We start from the raw sequence: 18,706 nt of genomic DNA, 5'->3' as shown, positions 1-18,706 counted from the left end.
GTGGGCCGGGAGTGTAAAATTGCACAAATCACGGGTGCGTTGAACGTGTGATGGCAGCACTTGTTGATTGTCAATTGTCAAAAATTTTGACCATATGTTGATAAACAAAATGCTGTGATTACAAAGTACAATGGTTAGACTAGTGTTAGTTTGTGTACTTATTAGTGTCTCGCTCTGTGATGATTTGATTTCGGTGGTTGTGGTGAGTTGGGGGGCTGCCGAGTCTTTAACCCCTTTGCAGATTTACAGGCATGGTGACCGCACCCCCATTCAGCCCTACCCGAGGGACCCCTACCGCAACGCGTCGTTCTGGCCAGTGGGCTTCGGTCAGCTGACGAACGTGAGTAGCCCCCTTTTGCGCAGTGTCACTCGTTTGATTAGTTGGGCAAACAGCAGCATTTCCGCTTGGGTCAGTGGCTGCGCCAGCGCTATGGGGGCTTCCTATCGCCGCACTATTCCGAGAAAGACTTCTCCATCCGTTCAACGGACGTCGATAGGACGCTCATGTCCGCCGAAGCCAACTTGGCCGGCTTGTACCCCCCCAAAGCCGACCAAGTGTGGGACCCCGCCCTCCCCTGGCAGCCCATCCCAATTCACACGACCCCCGAACTGGAGGACAACCTCCTCTCAATGAAAAAAAACTGCCCCAAATACAACTCGCTTCTAACCCAACTTTTCAAAACCGAGTTTTTCGCCAACATTAGTCGACAAAATCGGGACTTGTACGCGTATTTGAGCAAAAATTCAGGGGCCAATATAACGTCCCTCGAGACTCTCGAGTATCTATACAACACCTTGTACATCGAAAGTTTAAATAAGTTTGTTTTGCCCCAGTGGACCTCGGGGGTTTATCCCGAAAAAATGGCCCCGTGGGCCCACCTAAGCTTCGCCACCCAGTGTTATAACAGGGACTTGGCGAGGCTTAAAACGGGCCCCCTTTTTAACGAAATTATTGAACATTTTCGCAACGCTACCAAAAAAATTGAAAATTTCCGGAAATTTCTCGTTTTTTCGGCGCATGATGTCACGATAGCGAACGTACTTAACACAATGGGGGCCTTCGAGTACCATTGTCCCCCCTACGCTAGCACCATAATGTTCGAATTGAGGCGAAATTCAAGTTTTTATCTCAACGTTTTTTACAAAAATTCCAGTCAAGTGCAGAAAATTACGCCAAAAGGGTGTGATTTCAACTGTGATTTTGACGAGTTTATTGCGCTTTTAAAACCCATCGTTATTACACGAAAACAGTGGGATTTAGAATGTCAACTGTCTAATTTTGAGCGTTATAATCACATTTTTGTGTATTCAAGCATTGCGATTGGTTTTCTTGTTTTTACTCTAGTTTTGTGGGTCATTATTGCATGGTTTAAACATTTGAAAAACAGTGGTAATGATTATACGAGGTTGGCAATCGATGAAGTCGCTTAGTTTTTTGTCAAGTATTTATTCTCAGGGGCCAAAAACTTGCTGTTACCAGTTGGTGTCACTTTGTAATAGTGCCACTACGGAGAGCTAAAGGTTAGGATGTGAAACGACGTACAAATAAAACGTTCCCGTTCCGATAGTTCCGTTAATGTCGCGAGAGGGCGTCTAAGTTGTATTTGTATAACGGTTAACACATAAACAAAATAATCAAACTCTCCTAAACTATGTTCAAAAAAAATTTCAAACTTTTACCAATTTGCACTCTGCCCCATATTTTTCAAAACGCTGCAAATACGGTTACAGATGCAAGAAAATTGTTAGAAACAAAGTTTAGAGAATTAAATTTCCTACAAAAAAGTTCTATTTTCAACCATTTAGGCTCCAAAGTCATTCAAACACTCTCAAGTGACGGATTTGCTTCATTTTGCCGGTGGTCAAGTATTGGAAAGGTAATTCATTCCTAAGCCGTTGAAGATAGAAATACGGTGTCGCGGACGTTTTTGTAGAAAATTTAATGCTCTACAACTTTGTTCCTTACACTTTTTTTGTATCTTCAACCGTATTTGCACCATTCGCAAAAATATAAGGTGGAACTCAAATTGATAATTCTTAGCGATTATTCTTTGTGCACCGTCGTATATTTATCAAAACGCTGGAAATACGGTTGAAGGTACAAGAAAGTGTAAGGAACGAAGTTCTAGAGAATTAAATTTGCTATAAAAAAGTCCGCGGCACAATCTTCAACAATTTAGGTATAAATTAAAAATGATTTTCTGTCTGTTAAGAGTATAAAGGACATTTTTTCCAAGTAATTACTGAATTTAAATTTGTATCTCGTTTCCTTTCCTAAGTTATAGTTCTCCATAAGTGCCACCAACCTTTTATTTTGTATTTAAAAGCAACGACTGATTTCTAGCTTAATTTGCGTTTCGTGATAACAGTATCTACTGTCAAGGCCAAATATACTTATTGTTAATTGTCGTTTTCGAACAAAATTGTGGCACTCGAAAATACAAAACTAAAACAGCCGATCGGCGTATTAATACCACCCAAACCCCAATCCTTGGTGAATCAGGTGAAATAAAATTCCGAACTTGAAAAATTCTAATAAAATATATTTCATTACATAACGCAAATATCACACAAATATCATGAAAAAAACTACAAATTTACTAAAATTGACGTCAAAACCTCGCAATTTCCGTCGCATTACCGTCCAAGGTCCAGTCTGATTGCGACCTGAAACCACCATAAATCATCACTTGATAGCAATTCGCTGACAAGTCAATACTCACTCAGAATTTTACGTCATTGATTAGTACATTATCACGTTTCTTTAAGCTGTTAATAAGAGGAAAATTAGTGATTAGAAAACAGAAAGAAAGGCAAGCAAAAAGCCACAAACGCATACATACACATCCCCTGCAATTCCTTAAGTTGTTTCAATCAAGCGCTCTCTGTAAAAAATAACAGACAAGTGAAGCTCGCCCCGGACAAACAAACAAGCCATGGTCTAAGCCAACTCACCTCGAATAGCTGACAGGATTGACGGATAATTGTGACTCGATGGGGGCCATAATGTATTTCTTGACTAGATGGTAGCGCAAAAGATTTGTATTTCCCATACTTATGGCCATGTGGATTACGAGATATGCGCAAAAGATCAAGTAGAAAATTCCGATTATGACGACGAAAACGAGAGCGTACCAGTGGAGGTGTAGCTCGTTCATTGTTTCAACGACAAAATATGTGTTGATTCCGATCACCAAAATGCTGAGTAGGATCGATGCGATTTTGTTGAACCATCCATTGACGAATTCGCCCATGATTTGTGGATTGCTGGTGAAGGCGATGGTTGGGATGGTGGCGAAGGGTAATTGGAGGCTCATGATGGCGTTGAGGACGTCGTTCATTCCTGCAAAATGTTGAGATTTTATTGAGAACAATAGCAAATTTTGAAATAGCACTGAATGAGAAGGCTTTCGAAAAAAGTTAAACTTCAAAAAATTTTAATATTACGGTTAGAAAATGTCAAGTCCCCGTATTTTTTGTGCCATTTCTTGCTCCCAAAGCAATTTTTTGTTCACTTTTTTTTGCCCACTCAAGCTATTTTTTTGTGCCATTTTTTGCTCTTTCAGCTATTTTTTGTGTCCTTTTTTTGTGAAATAATAATTTCTACAAAATACTATTAGACAAAAAATAAATTGCAAATTTTAAACTTTTAAGGAAACTTGTTTTCGTTCCCGAAATCAATTTTTGTGCCATTTTTGCTGTCGCAGCTATTTGTGCTATTTTTTGCTCTATTTTTATTTAATTATATTTCGTCATTAGAAGTGATTTTTCTAATTTTCTTGTGAACGACGCTTACTTCAGGGGATCAGGAGTTAAAGAGATGTGTTGTCAGTAATCCTACAGGATTATTCATAAATATGCAGCAATAAATGAATCCCAAAAAGACCTATAAAATGATTGCTAATTGACATCGTAACTCACAAGAGTCATAACTAATGACATTTTTTATTCAAATAATTTTATCGTGTTAAATTACCTAACACGATTGATTGATTGTTTGATTGATTGAAATTTCAAGCAGCAAATACGTTAAAGACAATCTTCTGGGTATAAAACATTATGTTGCACAACTTTTGTTAAACATTTATCTCTGGATTCTCAAAACATTTGAAATTGTTCATTATTAACATAGAAATAACACTAACAGAGAAACTCAACTTCTCAGCTGGCTAGGAGACGCAATAATTGTCAACTCCATAAGCTAGTAGTGGAAAAAATAATATAAAACAACGGTAATAAGTAATAACATACACAGAGTAAGCAACAAAGATAAAACGTCAAACATTAAAAGAAATACAAATTAAAACGGTAAGTGTAGCACAATAGCAGAACGAGAATAACAAAAACAATACGAAAAAAATTAGTTTTTTTAATTCATAAAGAAGTATGGAAAGGTATTTTTAGGGGATTTTGGTGATTTTTTTGGCTTATTTTGTGTTTTCATAAATTTTTAAACATAATTCAACAATTAGTTGAATAATTTAGTGATTTGTTCGTTCTTCAAAGCCCTGTCTTCTCATAATTTCGTTAAAAAATAGAGCGAAACAGGTCCCAAGAAAATCTAGTGAATACAATTTTGCAATTTTTCGGTTTGTTTTAGTGAAAACTCCCTATAAAGGCGTTCAGAATGTTACTTTCGGTCTAATTTCCTGATTTAAAGCAAATCAAACTAAGTTGATAAAACTGTGTTTAAACATTCAAAATCATTTTTTGATTGCTGTTTTTTAAAAAATTTAAGGCTTTAGACACAATTCACCAAACTACAGGGTGCTGCATTTTGGATGTCCGAATAAGGGATCTCCGAAACTAAGAGGTTTAGTTTAGAAAAACGAGTGACACATTCCCGGGTCCGTTTTTAAAAAAAATAAATTTTATAAATAAAAGTTAACATTTTAGCAAAATCTTAAAAATTTTTAAACAAAGACGTTATACAGGCAGTTTTTTACAGAGAATTTAATAATGTTATCAGTATCACTGTTACCAGCGGTTTTTTAAATTATTCGTTTAGCTATAATAACATAAAGTTTTATTTTTTTAAATACGAATCATAGTTGGTTATGGTATTTTCGAAAAGCTTTTTTTTTCTGAACTGAAAACAATATAAATACAGTTTGATATTTTATATACTTTTTTACAGAGAATCTAATAGTGTTATCAGCGATTTTTTTTGATCATTTGTTTAGCTGTAATAACAAAGTTGAAAAGCTTAATTTTTTCTGCTTTGATATGTCTACTTGTATAATACATTATTTTTAAATATTAAAAAAAACATTTCGCTTTTTCTTTATAGTAGACCATGAAAGAATTTTTTATTTTGAATTAAAACTATGAAAAATATAGTACCCAACAAGTATTTATAATTTAGTAATTTTTTAAACACTAATTAATTCAAAAACAGCATAATAAATTATTATTGGATAAAATTTTTGCGATTAATAAAGATTATTTGTTTTCAGATTTAAAATAGAAAGCTTACATTGTCATTCTATTTTGTAATTAAACATGTCGGAAAAGGAAAGTATGATTGCCTGTAAATAAAATTTTATTTTACAAAAAAATGTCAATCCAAACACCAAAATCAAATTCCGTCTGCGGTAAAAAAATACACAACATTATCCACTTTACCTCCACTGCACTTCACTAAATCATAAAAAGTGTCATCAAATGGTAGTGACACATCGTTTGCAATTTTCTGCACATTTTTTATGTAATTAAAATCTACGACGATCGTTTATTTGTTCAATCGAAAAAAACTTTAACATAGCTTATTTTTACAATTTTCACATTTTAATAACAGTTCACAAAATTTCTAGATTATTTACAACTTTTATGTGACATAATTTTTGCATGGCCAACTTCTTCTAAACATTCTAAATACATCTTTTATCAAAAGTATATAAAAATATCAAACTGTATTTATGTTGTTTTCAATTTAGAAAAAAAAGAGCTTTTAGATAATGTCATAGCCAACAATGATTCCTGTTAGAAAAAATACAACTTTATGTTATTACAGCTAAAAGAATGATTAAAAAAATCGCTGATAACATTATTAGATCCTCTGTAAAAAAATCTTTTATAATATGGAAGATATAATTTTTTTAGATTACTCTAAAATGTCAAGTTTTGTTTATAACTCGAAAACAAAACACGATGGTGGAATGTGTTTGTCACAAATATTATTTTCCCAAAAAACGGATCCAAGAATGTATCACTTGTTTTTCTCTAAACCTCTTACATCCTGTACACATAGTTTCCTGTAATTAAAATTTACCTAAGAGCAAAACAAGCCAACAAACCGTCAATTTCAATAAAATTTGGGGAAATTTAGTACAAATGTGTACTAACGCTCGAAATGGATGAAAAATTCCGACAAAATTTGTTTTTATAATGTTTCTGGCCGAACGACGTGCTTTGTCGCTCCCATTTAGTACTAGTGGAATCTGAAAAAAAGTCTCAAACATTCCTCACCTGTCAAATCCTCGATGTGACTGAAGAAGGCAAGACAAAACGTCGGCACGATTGCGATGGTACGAGTGAACAAAACTCTCTTCCATCGCGCCCATTGCAGGTTTAAAAACCCTTCCATGGTAAATTGCCCAGCATAGGTCCCCGTCATGGTCGAACTTTGACCAGCGGCCAGAATACCAACCGCCCAAATGTACATCGCAAGGAGCCCATAAGTGCACCCCAAAAAAATCCCCCCTTTGTACAAATCAGCCTCGACGTAATCGTCATTAATGGGAAAAATTGACGCGTTCACAGACGGATATTTCGTACACAAAGTGTGCACTTCTTTGTTCGTTTTGTGGAAAAGTCCATGCGCAAAAACGGCAACCACGAACACGTTTATTACGAAACTGACAAAAAGGGCAATTGCCGCCTCGACGAAAAAGTACAAATTTGCGTCACGGACCTTTTCCGGTTTTGTTCGATCGATATCGCGCGACTTAACCAACGCTGAGTGCAAATACAAATTGTGAGGCATAATTACAGCACCTGTAATAATAAAATTGTAATTTTGGACCAAAACTTGCAAAGAGCCCCACCTACGATCCCCACAGCTTGGAGCAGCGCCCTGGAGTCGCAACCCTCACACCAGGGCACGAACATCCCTTCTAGCACTTGCAATTGGTCCGGTTTTGAGGTTATGTACTCGAAACCGAACGTGAGCCCCATTACTGTAATCAAGAGCCCGAAAAACATCTCCAGTTTCCTCAGCCCGTACTTGTCCAGGAAAAGGAACGTGAAAGTGTCCACAATCGTGATTAAAACACCGCCCCAGAGCGGAATCCTGAAAGTGAGGTTAAGTCACCCAAAGTGAGGTTATGTCGTTAGAATTACGTTTTGTTCGATAATAAATAAATAGCGATTGCTGTCCCGATTACTTCTTGCATGTCGGATCCAATGATTGCAATCTCGATCATAATCCATAAAATTAAACGGGGGATTCGCCGATATTGCCTGAAACACATCTCGGCGAGATGTAGCCCTGTGACAACCCCCAAGCGGGCGGAGAGTCTTTGCATCAGGAGCCCCAACATCGTGGCACTTAACAACACCCATAGAAGTTTATATTGGGCCACTGTGCCACTCTGGAGGTCACTCTCGATGTTTCCAGGGTCAAGGTAAGCGATAGACATGAGGAAGCCAGGGCCTGTGAAAGCCCACAGTTTTCGGAAACTGAAACGTGACTGGATTCACTGTGAGTGAGGTCTGGGGGCTGTAAAGGGGCTCACCGTGTCCGTCTCCGGGATTTGGATTTTTTCATCGGCGAAGTACGTTGATGAGGGGCTCAGGAGCGTAGATTCGCTGGCCGTGGTGTTGGGGGCTTCGCCCCCGGCCTCTGGGCGGTTATTTGACGACATTTGTGGCAAAATCAAGTTCACATCATTGCGATAACCTCAAAGTGCAACCGTTCGAATTCGGACGAATCGACACGACGGCAGACAGAGCCGGACTGAGTCAGATTGTTTGTGTGGCGGGGATTTGTGGATAATCTCGCACGTAGAGATAATGTTTATTGCGCTCATAAATCAATGTCACATAAATTTATTCGGTTACATTATAACATTTCAGTCACACAAAAGATTTTTCCGGTTACAATGTCCCTGTATGCTCCACAAAGTAACACAAATGTAACGAGTAACTTAGCCTAGAGTCGTACTAAATGCCAAAACAATTACCCTGTAATAGCATCGTTTTAGTATAATAAAATCTTTATTAGAAATAAAAATAATATATCACAAAATAAAAAATACCTAAATGTAACAATCATAAATAAGTTTTTTAAATAGTAATATATCAAAAATTGAAGAAGCACCTAAATATGGCAGTGTTACAACGAAATAAATACGATTTTTGTCCGAATCAGTGCTAACCTACTGTTGAAATAAACTGTACAATGAATAATACATTTAGCTGATATAAAATTACGTTCAGTATACACGTGGAAGGGTTCTAGGTTTGGGTAAATTGATAACTGACGACCCCCGTTTGATCTAAAAAAAATATGAAAATAGTTATTGCAATAATTAACTGCGCTATTTTAACGTTGTGCCTAAATTCTATTTTTTCCATAGCAGTTCACTAAGAAATTCCAGTTAAACTCTGATGTGCTTTAGAAAAAATACAATTTAAATAACGATCTGAGCGGAAAACCAACATGCAAATAACGACTTACCTTTGTAAAATTATTGATTGCAAAATGTGTGTGGCTATTAATATTGCACTTAGAGGTAACTTAAAACTGAAATTAAATAATGAATTAGTGAAAAAATCAAAACTGTTTAATGATCATGAAAAACCACAAAAATGATACATGCCACATGCGCGTGTACACAATCTAACAACTCGAATTTACATCCAATTTAACTTAACTATTAATACAATAAGCGCTACTAGAACCTACTACACAAAATAATTTATAATAAAATATAAAACTCCACGGTTATTATGTACAATAAAACTGTCAAGCAGCAGTGGTGAGAAGGTGCTGAAAACGTAACGAGTGTATTAGAAGCGAGTCTACTTTAGGCAATCAAATGAAAAATCGCCGTCATCCACCAATAACCTACATAACATCAACAAACATCTCACACGGATTTCCCATAGCTATCTTAAATGATTGTCTACTACCGGCAATGTCTTTGGATTGGGCTGCGACCTGCGTCCCGCTGCTCTGATCCGAGCCGTTTGATGAACCGTTTCCGTTTCCGGTGGCCATCGGTAAAGCCGAACGGGGACCTAACGAAGTCAAATCGCTGTCAGAGGCGCTGCTATGACCTGCCGCTGCGTCCTTCAAATGGTCCGAACCGTTCGATGAGCCACCTGAAAGGATAATGCAGTTGTGCAATTGCGGGGATTTCCACCTGCACGTTTATGATTTCCACAAAATGACATAATGCAATTGTTTATGAAATAATTCAATGTTTGTCACGTACACGACGACGTTCATTTTTTGTCTAGATTCATCACGAGATAAGAAAAACAAAAACAAATATTAGGAAACTATTTTTGATATCAGTACGAGTATCTAAAAGGTCATTGTATCTAGGAAATTTGACTCGCTAAGAGTGCTAAGTAAATCATAAAATTGGATTTGAGGCTCAGTTATTTATAAGTAAGCCATTTTCTTGTCCCAAAAAGAGTTTCGAATTGAAATAAAGCAATTGTTTAATCACTTGTGTGATCACCTTGACATTTTCTTGTTCTTGTTTATGTTACTATAGAACACAAAAATCAACAAAGGATCACTTTCGTAACTACTGATAAGATAGTGTATTAAACACAATATTAATGACTTGAAAGGAAAAAAATAATCGGTAGTTCCTTTACAATGTCAACGCTATTTTTGCTATTTACATTTGAAATAATTATTTTTAAATAACACATAATTGCAATCTACTTTAAATAGTATATTATACAAGTGTCCCAGCGAGTTGTTAGTCGATTAGTCACCTGTAAATGTTAGAAAAGTAATAACTTTTTCTTCCTAAGCCTTAGATACTAATCCCCTGCCTCAACTAAAATTATTTTTAAATATACAGGATGTTTCGGAAACGAGCTACAATACAAACTTACGTTTTTTTCTTAATACAACACCCTATATTTTGTGCATTTTTAGATTAAACTTTTAAAACCAATGATTTTGGCTTAAACTGTTATTGCTTGATTTTGCTTAGTTTCTGAAATATTTAATTTTTTTAACCAAAACAATCTCTTTTTAAAAATGTGTAACTCAGGAACTAAAACTTCTAGAAAAGTCGGACTTTTACCACTTTAAAGAGGAGGGTTCCAACTTACATCCTGCATCAATTGATTGGCGCCTTGTAATGAGGAACGTAAATAATTTCAGAAGTTTGTTAAAAGTTGAATAACTTGAAAAAGTTAAATGGAACGCCTCATTTTTGTTTTTGCGTATCAAAGTTTATTAAATTGTCTATTTAAAAACATAAAGTTTCAAATGCCTAATGTGAATAATTAAAAAGATATTTGAGTTTAAAATTTGATTTCAGCAACAATGGAGATTATTCATAAGCATTGTCGTTACCATAGTAAACCATACTATAACCATAGCAACTCCACCGCGAATTATTTGATGGAGTTTTTACGGGAATTTAAAAATTCGTCATAAATATTAAAATTGTAATTATTTCACTGTAAAAAGTGATGAATAACGGTTTAAGGGTAATATTAAAGCCATTACTAGCTGAAATTTTTACTTACGGACTATTGAAACAATACTTAATAATTTTTAATGATTTTTTTAATGTTTAAAGTTAAATATCTTTTAAGTAGTGAATAAGAGACACTTAACTGTTAGTGTTTTTAGATAAACAATTTAAAGGTCTTTTAGATACAAAAATAAAAAATAGGGTGTTCCATTTAAAATTCTTAAGTTATTTAACTTTTAACATATCTCTTATTTTTTATTTTCTTGATCGAAGTGAGCTAAGAAAAAATACATTCTTAATGTTTGAACATTCTAGTCTAAAGTGGTGAGAGTCCCACTTTTCTAAACGTCTTAGTTGTTGAGTAATAAATTTTCAGAAAATATTTAAAAACCGGGTGACTTTTAATGAGTGAAGCAAAAAAATCTAATGGTAACATTGACAAATAAATGTAATAGTCAAAATTGCCAAATTTTTAAAATTTGTAACCAACCTTACAAAAAAATCACAATCATTAGCTTTAAAAGCTACAATTAAAAATGAAAAAATATAGGGTCTTCCATTTAAAAAAACCTAAGTTTGTATTATAGCTCATTTCAGAAACATCCTGTATATTTGAAAATAATTTTAGATGTGGCAGAGGATTAGTATCTACGGTTTAAGAAAAAAAAATTTACTTTTCCAATATTTAGAAGTGAATAATGGACTTTACCAACTCGCTGGGACACCTCTATACTATACTGAAGGGTCTAAAGTGCAGCATTTAATTCCGCTAGCAGAAGGGAATTAGGCACTTTGGTCCCAAGGTATATACGCTATTTTTTGCACTTCCGAGACTAAAATAGTTATCGCACCAAAATACACCTTTTTGGCTCAATTTTGACGAAATTATGCTGAAAAACGGATCTAAAGTACTCCAAAAAGGCTTTTTCTCATTTCCGACCTTTTGATGAGTTCTTTTAGCTCAAAAATGTGCTTAAATGCTGGACTAAGCAGTTTGTCCTTAACCAAATTTCGGAAAATACATTGTGTTTGGACTGTCAAAATATTCGAAAAAAAAAAGAACTATATTTTTAACAAATTTCTTAATTCTCGGCTTTTTTAATGTTTTATATTTTTATTAATTTAAAGTAAAATAGGCTAAAAGAGCTTAGTCGACAATCTCTGACATGCCTCCAAATTACGTTAAATAATAAATAATTAAGTTTGGACAAGAAGTTAGAGAAAATTACAGTTTTCTTTCACTAAAATTTGTCTGAATTCAAAATAAATCTGTCGCAAAGTACTCCGCCTATTATACGAGAACAAATAAAGACAAACAACAAAACCTTGTTTTCTTAAGACTTATACAAAAGCTGAAAAAGTAAGAACCATCTGTATTTTTAAAACAATTTGGCAGTTTTTCGCCTTGTTTTTCCTGAAAATATACTTAAACAATTCAAAAATGTAAAAACGACAATACTTTTGACAAAATTTGGTGATTCTTCGGTCGGTAGTTACATCTGTAACAAGTTCAAATGTTTTTTTGGGTATTTTGTTTATTTAGTGAGCGTAACTATTGAACGTGATTCAGAAATAAACAAATATAGAATCTTGAGGAAAAAATATCAGATTTGCAATTTTTTTTGCTATCTTTTGTTTGCTTCTTACTTTCCTTATTAGTAATTAAATGTTTGGATTTAATCGTTGCAATTTTATTAAAATTCATATTTGTTCTGATTAAACCCAAAAGATAAAAATAATTATCAGTTGTTTTTAAAACTTAAAACAGGTATAAAATACTAGAAGAAGAAAAAGCTAACTTGGTGGTTTTTGGGACAGTTTAACTGAAATCTGGTAAAAATATGCGTAAACGCCTAAACATTGGAAAAAGAAATCTATTCAATTTGACGGTTTCTCAGTTTGTTTTTACCGAAATTCTTGCATTACTATATGACAAACCTGCCAAAACCATTTTATTTTATGAATTTTTAGTGTTTATTTTTTTAACTAATTGTAGGTAAAGTTTTTGAAAAAAATTACGTAAATTACAGTTTCCTGTAATTAAGGTCATCTAAATTCGAAGTATTCCGTTAGCGTTAGCAAATTGATAAATATTTTGTATTTTTTTACAATCTGTTCGTAAGTAAATGAAGTAGATTCCTGTTTTAAAAATAATGACTTACCGCTTCCGCTGAGTACAGACTCCTCCCGATTATACCCATAGACCGTATTTTCGCTAGCCGTATAAAACGGCATTGGCATGTATTCCAACGGATTATACGTCCCACTATACGGCATATAATTCGGTACATTTGGCAAAGGTCCAACCGAATCCGTATCCCCTTGTATTTTCAAATTATTCATCGCCGAACACAAATCTCCGAAAATATAATAACATTGTTCCGAAAACGTTATTTTATTCACTGTATGTCTTATAAATCCGGCTTTGAGTAAATGTGACGCGTATTTACGAGCGTCGCGACGCTCCTGAAAGCCGTCAACATGCGTCAACAACCAATCGATCATATCTGTACCGATAAACGCATTCGGTATTGTTATTTTCAACCACATACGATCGCGGATTTCTAAACCGCTATCGGGCCGTTGCATGGCTTGAACCACCGTCGCCATGGGCGTATTCACCGTCAGGGGCTCTTCCAAATCGGGGAAACCTTCAATTACAAAAAAAATTAAAAAAAAATTACAGACACCTGTAAAACATACGTTCGTTTGCCGGAATTGTACTCGTGATAGAAGTACTCGAAACGGTCGAACTACTCGGGGGCCGCGCCACCGGGTCGCCGCGCACAGCCGCCGTGTGCGCCACCCACGCCCCTAAAAAAATATGAAAAATGTTTTTTATTAGTTTTTATATTTACTTTGCGTTTATAATACGTTTATTAACGTCTATCACTGGTTAAAATCCACAAACTAAAAATATTTTTATTATGCACAGGCTGTTGTATACAGGGTAGTGAACCAAAGTTATATTTTTTTTAAATGGAACACTCTATATAATTTTTATAATTGAAATCTACGCAAAAAAATACTGTAACTTTATATAAACTATTATGAGTCTATTTTTTCGTTCTGGAATTATTTAACTTTTCGTTATAAAAAAGACCAATTTCTCAAAAATCAATGCAAAGTCGCTTATGAATATTTTCCGGCAAATTTGCAACAGAAAAATTCAGAATACCTTGTAGTTTTAGCAAAGAGACGACTTTTAGTTAAAACATGCAGATAATATACAGAGTGTGCCAAACGCAAAAAGTTGAATAAATCTTTTTTTCAAATGGAACTTCCTGTATTTTTTTCATGTATTGATAGCATTTTTGATAAGCTTTCTAACAGTATAAGGTTTGCATAGCAAATTTAAAATATTTCTCGAGATTTAAAAAAAAAGATTTTATTACAAGAAAATTTGTTATCCTAGAATCTAAGTCAAATGATAATTTATTTTTTGATATGTATAAATGTAACCAATTATATTAGTAACCTAATTAGTACTTGATAAATAAATGAATTTTACTCATCAAGAATTAATAATAAAATAAATAAAAAAAGAGAAAAAAACACTTTAAGAAATATTTCAAATTTGCTATTCAAGCCGCATATCATTAGAAAGCTTATGAAAAATGCTATCGATACGTGTAATGAAATACATGGTGTTCCATTAAAAAAATTAGTTATTCAACGTTCTGCGTTTCGGCACACCCTGTACATTATCTACATGTTTCAAGTAAAAGTCGACTATTGCTAAAACTACAGGGTATTCTGAGTTTTTCTGTTGCAAATTTTTCGGTAAATATTCATAAGCGACTTCGCAGCAATTTTTCAAAAATTGGTCTTTTTTATAACGAAAAGTTATAAATCGATTACGTACCCTGTATACTAATTTTAAATACAGTGGGGTCCGGATATAACAAATTGCACTATAAGCGGTAAATTGAAAAGTGTTTATTAGTAGTTATTTTTATTTTACATATGAAATAAAACGAAATAAATAAGTACTTATTGTAAAAAAAACATGAATCCTTTGGGAAACAGTAATAGAGGTTGATTCAAAATGTTGTTGCATAATTTGAATCACAAAAATTCCTCTACAAATGATAATAAATCTAATGGTTTTTGTTGGCCTGTCTCACTTAATAGAAAAATTACAGCTTTCCAAAAAGTCGGTATGAAAAATAATTTTTGGAGAATATCTTCCTTATTGATTATCCAATTATTAAACTTGACAATGTAAGAGACGAAAAGACGCTCTTTAATGTGATGTAAAAGACGCTCTTTAATGTGATGTACACGGAAGTTGTACATTTCCGATTGCAATGCGTCCCTTCCAGTTTTTTGACCATAACTTGATTTTTCACCCACTTCTTTTATACCAAAAATTGAAAGCCCATTCATTTTTCTTTAGAAAAGGGACACTTGTTGCATATCGCTAAAATGTACCGTTCTCGAGTTATTTGCGTTTAAAGTAAACTTTATAAAACCAAAAATTATGAATTCTGAGTGTTCCTTAGTTAAGAGTTTAGTTCTTCAATATCTAGTACACTAAGTTTAAATTAGCAAAAACAGCTACAGAAAAACAAGTCATCTCGTAAATAATTATAAAAATGTAAAAATTTTGTACCAATTTTTTTTGTGGCGAAGATATTACAGAATTTCATTTGCTCATATGTCACCACCAATTAGTAAAGTCAACTTTGGAAAAAGCGTCCTTAATTTTAGACGCTGAAGTGGAGGTTGTACTCTCTATATCTCAAAAACTAGTAGAAGTAATAAAAGTTTGGATAAAATAAGTTAATTTATTTTGACTTCCTTGAGCTTTATCAAGAAATATTTGCACAACTAGCAAATTCGCACCGTAGTTATGTTTACAAACACATGTTTTTAATTATTAAAATGTTTTTAGTTAGTAAGTCAATAATCTGTTTATCAGTTAACACTTCTCTTGCGGCTTTGTCATTATCAACCCCAACATATTCCTCAAAAGTTCGTTATAAACAGAAAATTGCGTCAGATTTTAAGTCAAATTTAGTTCGTTATAAGCGGTAAAAAATACATTGAGCTTTAAGGCATTGGCAACTTAAAAAACAACTTTGTCTTAAGTGAAGACTAAACACTTATTACAATAGTGAAAACCGTTTCTCTGTAACTGCTCTTTAACTCAAGTTATTTCGATTTAAATTAGAAATCATGATGTCGTAACCGTCTCCAGCATTTGGTCCGATATAAAGATCAAATGGTTTTTGACTTTTAGGTGACACTGTCAGAGTTTATAAAGATTTCTCAAATCTCAATTTCTCAAAAAAGTTTTTGGTGATTGGAGGGTTCAGTGTTACGTTGTGACGTCATGATTTCTTCCTTTCAAAGCGATTATCTCGCTTATTTCTCATCGCGAAAAAATTTAAATAGAACCTAAAGATATTTTCAATTTCCGTTGAAACATAAAATACGAAAAATAAGTTGCCAATGCCTTCATGGAATGATTTTTTTTGGTGCTTGAAAAATAGTACATTATAGCCGGAAGTTCGTTATAAGCAGACTCCACTGTATAGTGATTTAATTACCTGGGTCGATAGGCCTCACTGGTTCAGTTCTAGGTATAGTGAAGTAGCCTTTGGGGTTGGGATCCCAGCACTTCGCCACAACCAGCTTGATCGGTCTGAAAATTGAATAAAAAAATTGGGCTTATATTTTTCTGATACCAACCCTGGTTTTTGGACCACTTCTCGCAAAACCCTAACCGCCTCATCATTTGACATATTTTCAAAATTAACGTCATTGACTTGCAAAATCATGTCGCCTGGTTCTATTCTACCATCAAGGGCGACAGCCCCCCTATAAAAATTTACATCAAATTAATGAGACACACAAAATAAAATTGTGATGTACCCTTTCATAATGGATCCGACGTAAATGCCACCGTCGCCCCCTTTATTGCTTTGCCCCACAATTGAAATTCCTAGAAAATTAACCGTGTCCATATTCAAGGTCACTGTTATAATATTCAAGGACATTGTCGAATCTGTGATGCTGGAATATGAGGATGTTCGTGACATTGCTTGCATTCGTTGTTTTCGTCGTCTTTGCGGTCTTTTGCGCCCCGCGACATGTAACCGACTCACACTGGAGCATTCTGAGAGGGCCGTGTGTCTTCCGGTTGTCTCAGACTGAAAACTTGTGGTCTCTAAATCGGAACTGACAATTGAAGCGGTTTCGTAAACTCTAAAATTGGGATTATTTACCACAGACTTATAAATATAAGTGAAAACAGTACCGTGGAAGGTGTCCGTTAATTCGTGATGAGTATTTGTGGTGGCGCCTTCCCTGTCTCGAACTAATGATACTTTCAGTGTCGGTGCAGATTGATTCGGGGGCTTGGGGGGGCACACGTTCCGACTGGTGTGTGACACTGTCAGTGCACTGTGAGCCCCCATCCGATTGATTTGAGCCATCGGCTGAAACTAACTGTAGGGCAATTAATGCGCCCCCTTCTCTAGCGAGCTAGAAACGTACCCAACTAACAACACGTCCGTTAAAACACGGCAAATGTGCGCTGTCGTCGATGATTTCCTCTTTAACGACTCTGCAAACGAATTGTTACGTTTTAATCACCCGAAGGGTGAAACACACGAGAGAATTACCCGAAATCATCGTCCATCGACTTGAAAAAGAATTTGTAATTGGGGCGATTTAACACATTTTTAAAGTCAGATAAGGTCACTTTTTCCGGCGAAATCGGTATCTTTACTAAATAGGGGGTCTCCTCGTCGTCTATGTGATAAATAACTTTCGTTTCATCCATTATTTCACTCGATTTTCGCGAAAAACTACACAATTTGACAGGAGAAAAACACTTCAACACAACATGGCCGACATCATTAAAGTCATCCCCACCCAAGGGGATTAAAGAGATCAAGACAACGGATAAGGGGGCATTAAACCCGCAAAGACGCGGCCCCGCGAACAGCCCCCTACCGCTAGTTACAAGTTTTGGCTACGTGGTGCAAAGGGCCCGTATATTTTGCGAAAATTGGTTTGTTGTGAAAGGGTAGAGTTCTTTATTACCGGCCGATTTTTTCTTGATAGAATTGTTGTAAATTGGCGAAAATGTAACCAATTTAGGCGCATGATTGCGAAAAAGATTAATAAATTGATGAAAAACACATTTGCGTTTAAAAATTATCAATCGATGTCTTTTGAAAAGTTGTTCATCCGATATTGTCACTCTAGAGCTGTAAAGGCGGTTGCATAATCACAATATTTTAGAGCAGTATTTTACTATGTTCATTTTACATATAGATTATTTAAAATAATCAACCGTTTAATCAAAATTTCGACCAAGTTCATCTCATGATTAGTAGAGACATGGTTGCGCCGTAACTCTTTGGAGGAGTGGGAGAACCGCCACGTTGATATGTCACAAGATTACAAACGTGTTGTTTACATCGTGTTTTTTGTGGTTTTTAATAAAAAGTAACGATTGTAACCCAGTGGTGATGACTATTAGTTAATAGTGTTGTTTAGCTTGATAACAGTGCAGTGAAAAAATCAGATACACCACTAGGAGGGGAATTTCAATTTTGCAGAACCAATAATAATTTGCAGATCAGGGCTTTAAAATAACCCTTAAAAACATCCCCCAATTCCCTAGACGCTAGTCACCCCTTTTTTTAAATTTTAAATGACACTCAATTTTTGGAATAGAAAGAAAAAGCTTGTCTAACCGTAAAAAAATGTTGATTTGCATTTTGAAATTTTTAGTCATTGGGAGCCTTTGATTTTAAGCCCATTTGATTTAAACAAACAAACAATTCAATTTGACTTGCAAAGGTAGAGGTCAAAACCAACATTAAAGATGTTTATGTTTAGGCTTCATTCCCTAGTCGCTAGCCACTCCTTTGACATTTTAAATACCGCCTTCTACATTTTGAATCATTATTAGAAAAAAAAATATATTAGAAAGAAGGGAAAACTAATCTAATTGTAGAGAAAACACATAATTGTAGATTTGTTTTTGAGTTAGGGGTGGTTTTAAAAAGTGG

At 34.7% G+C, this 18,706-nt stretch overlaps 3 protein-coding genes across 9 annotated transcripts; 1 reads left to right on the top strand and 2 right to left on the bottom strand.

The window, feature by feature from the left end:
• Positions 1-61: 61 nt before the first annotated feature.
• On the top strand, positions 62-2,457 carry LOC655779 (prostatic acid phosphatase). Its single transcript, XM_962341.4, has 3 exons — positions 62-202; positions 242-340; positions 382-2,457. The coding sequence occupies exons 1-3, from the start codon at positions 131-133 to the stop codon at positions 1,429-1,431; spliced, it is 1,221 nt and encodes a 406-aa protein (XP_967434.1). The 5' UTR covers positions 62-130; the 3' UTR covers positions 1,432-2,457.
• A 65-nt stretch (positions 2,458-2,522) lies between these two features.
• Positions 2,523-7,994, bottom strand: LOC655866 (protein Malvolio). 5 transcript variants are annotated; one of them, XR_001575060.2, is made up of 8 exons: positions 7,737-7,994; positions 7,342-7,691; positions 7,047-7,291; positions 6,469-6,996; positions 2,956-3,343; positions 2,840-2,885; positions 2,724-2,769; positions 2,523-2,667 (listed from the first exon to the last, which is right to left on the bottom strand). XR_001575060.2 is itself a non-coding variant. In XM_008196769.3 (7 exons), the coding sequence occupies exons 1-6, from the start codon at positions 7,863-7,865 to the stop codon at positions 2,861-2,863; spliced, it is 1,665 nt and encodes a 554-aa protein (XP_008194991.1). In that variant the 5' UTR covers positions 7,866-7,994; the 3' UTR covers positions 2,523-2,667; positions 2,844-2,860. The 5 variants fall into 5 exon arrangements, 3 of the variants coding, with proteins under 3 accessions (XP_008194991.1, XP_008194990.1, XP_967521.1); XR_511511.3 differs by having other exon boundaries at positions 2,844-2,885; XM_008196769.3 differs by lacking the exon at positions 2,724-2,769 and having other exon boundaries at positions 2,844-2,885.
• Positions 7,995-8,033: 39 nt separating this feature from the next.
• dsh (dishevelled) lies at positions 8,034-17,700 on the bottom strand. 3 transcript variants are annotated; one of them, XM_008196771.3, is made up of 11 exons: positions 17,306-17,700; positions 17,178-17,247; positions 16,939-17,129; positions 16,554-16,886; positions 16,371-16,499; positions 16,229-16,323; positions 13,377-13,487; positions 12,836-13,324; positions 9,136-9,327; positions 8,681-8,746; positions 8,034-8,498 (listed from the first exon to the last, which is right to left on the bottom strand). In XM_008196771.3, the coding sequence occupies exons 1-10, from the start codon at positions 17,464-17,466 to the stop codon at positions 8,730-8,732; spliced, it is 1,788 nt and encodes a 595-aa protein (XP_008194993.1). In that variant the 5' UTR covers positions 17,467-17,700; the 3' UTR covers positions 8,034-8,498; positions 8,681-8,729. The 3 variants fall into 3 exon arrangements, with proteins under 3 accessions (XP_008194993.1, XP_008194992.1, XP_967594.1); XM_008196770.3 differs by lacking the exon at positions 8,681-8,746; XM_962501.5 differs by lacking the exons at positions 8,034-8,498; positions 8,681-8,746 and having other exon boundaries at positions 8,765-9,327; positions 17,306-17,699.
• Positions 17,701-18,706: the final 1,006 nt, after the last annotated feature.

This window comes from Tribolium castaneum, chromosome 8 (assembly GCF_031307605.1).
Source record: "Tribolium castaneum strain GA2 chromosome 8, icTriCast1.1, whole genome shotgun sequence".
NCBI lineage: Eukaryota > Metazoa > Arthropoda > Insecta > Coleoptera > Tenebrionidae > Tribolium > Tribolium castaneum.
The sequence above is the reverse complement of the archived record's forward strand: the minus strand, read 5'-3'. Positions and strand labels throughout refer to the sequence as shown.

What these genes read in the sequence shown, in the direction of transcription:
- LOC655866 (XM_962428.5), bottom strand. Translation starts at nt 7,865, where the DNA reads ATGTCGTCAAATAACCGCCCAGAGGCCGGGGGCGAAGCCCCCAACACC. An exon ending in AAATCCCGGAGACGGACACG is followed by an intron (nt 7,692 to 7,736) that starts GTGAGCCCCTTT and finishes CAGTGAATCCAG; the next exon opens with TCACGTTTCAGTTTCCGAAA. An exon ending in TCACATCGAGGATTTGACAG is followed by an intron (nt 3,344 to 6,468) that starts GTGAGGAATGTT and finishes AACATTTTGCAG; the next exon opens with GAATGAACGACGTCCTCAAC.
- LOC655779 (XM_962341.4), top strand. Translation starts at nt 131, where the DNA reads ATGGTTAGACTAGTGTTAGTTTGTGTACTTATTAGTGTCTCGCTCTGT. An exon ending in ATTTGATTTCGGTGGTTGTG is followed by an intron (nt 203 to 241) that starts GTGAGTTGGGGG and finishes ACCCCTTTGCAG; the next exon opens with ATTTACAGGCATGGTGACCG. An exon ending in GCTTCGGTCAGCTGACGAAC is followed by an intron (nt 341 to 381) that starts GTGAGTAGCCCC and finishes TCGTTTGATTAG; the next exon opens with TTGGGCAAACAGCAGCATTT.
- dsh (XM_962501.5), bottom strand. Translation starts at nt 17,466, where the DNA reads ATGGATGAAACGAAAGTTATTTATCACATAGACGACGAGGAGACCCCC. An exon ending in TCGATGGACGATGATTTCGG is followed by an intron (nt 17,248 to 17,305) that starts GTAATTCTCTCG and finishes ATTCGTTTGCAG; the next exon opens with AGTCGTTAAAGAGGAAATCA. An exon ending in AGTGAGGCCTATCGACCCAG is followed by an intron (nt 13,488 to 16,228) that starts GTAATTAAATCA and finishes ATATTTTTTTAG; the next exon opens with GGGCGTGGGTGGCGCACACG.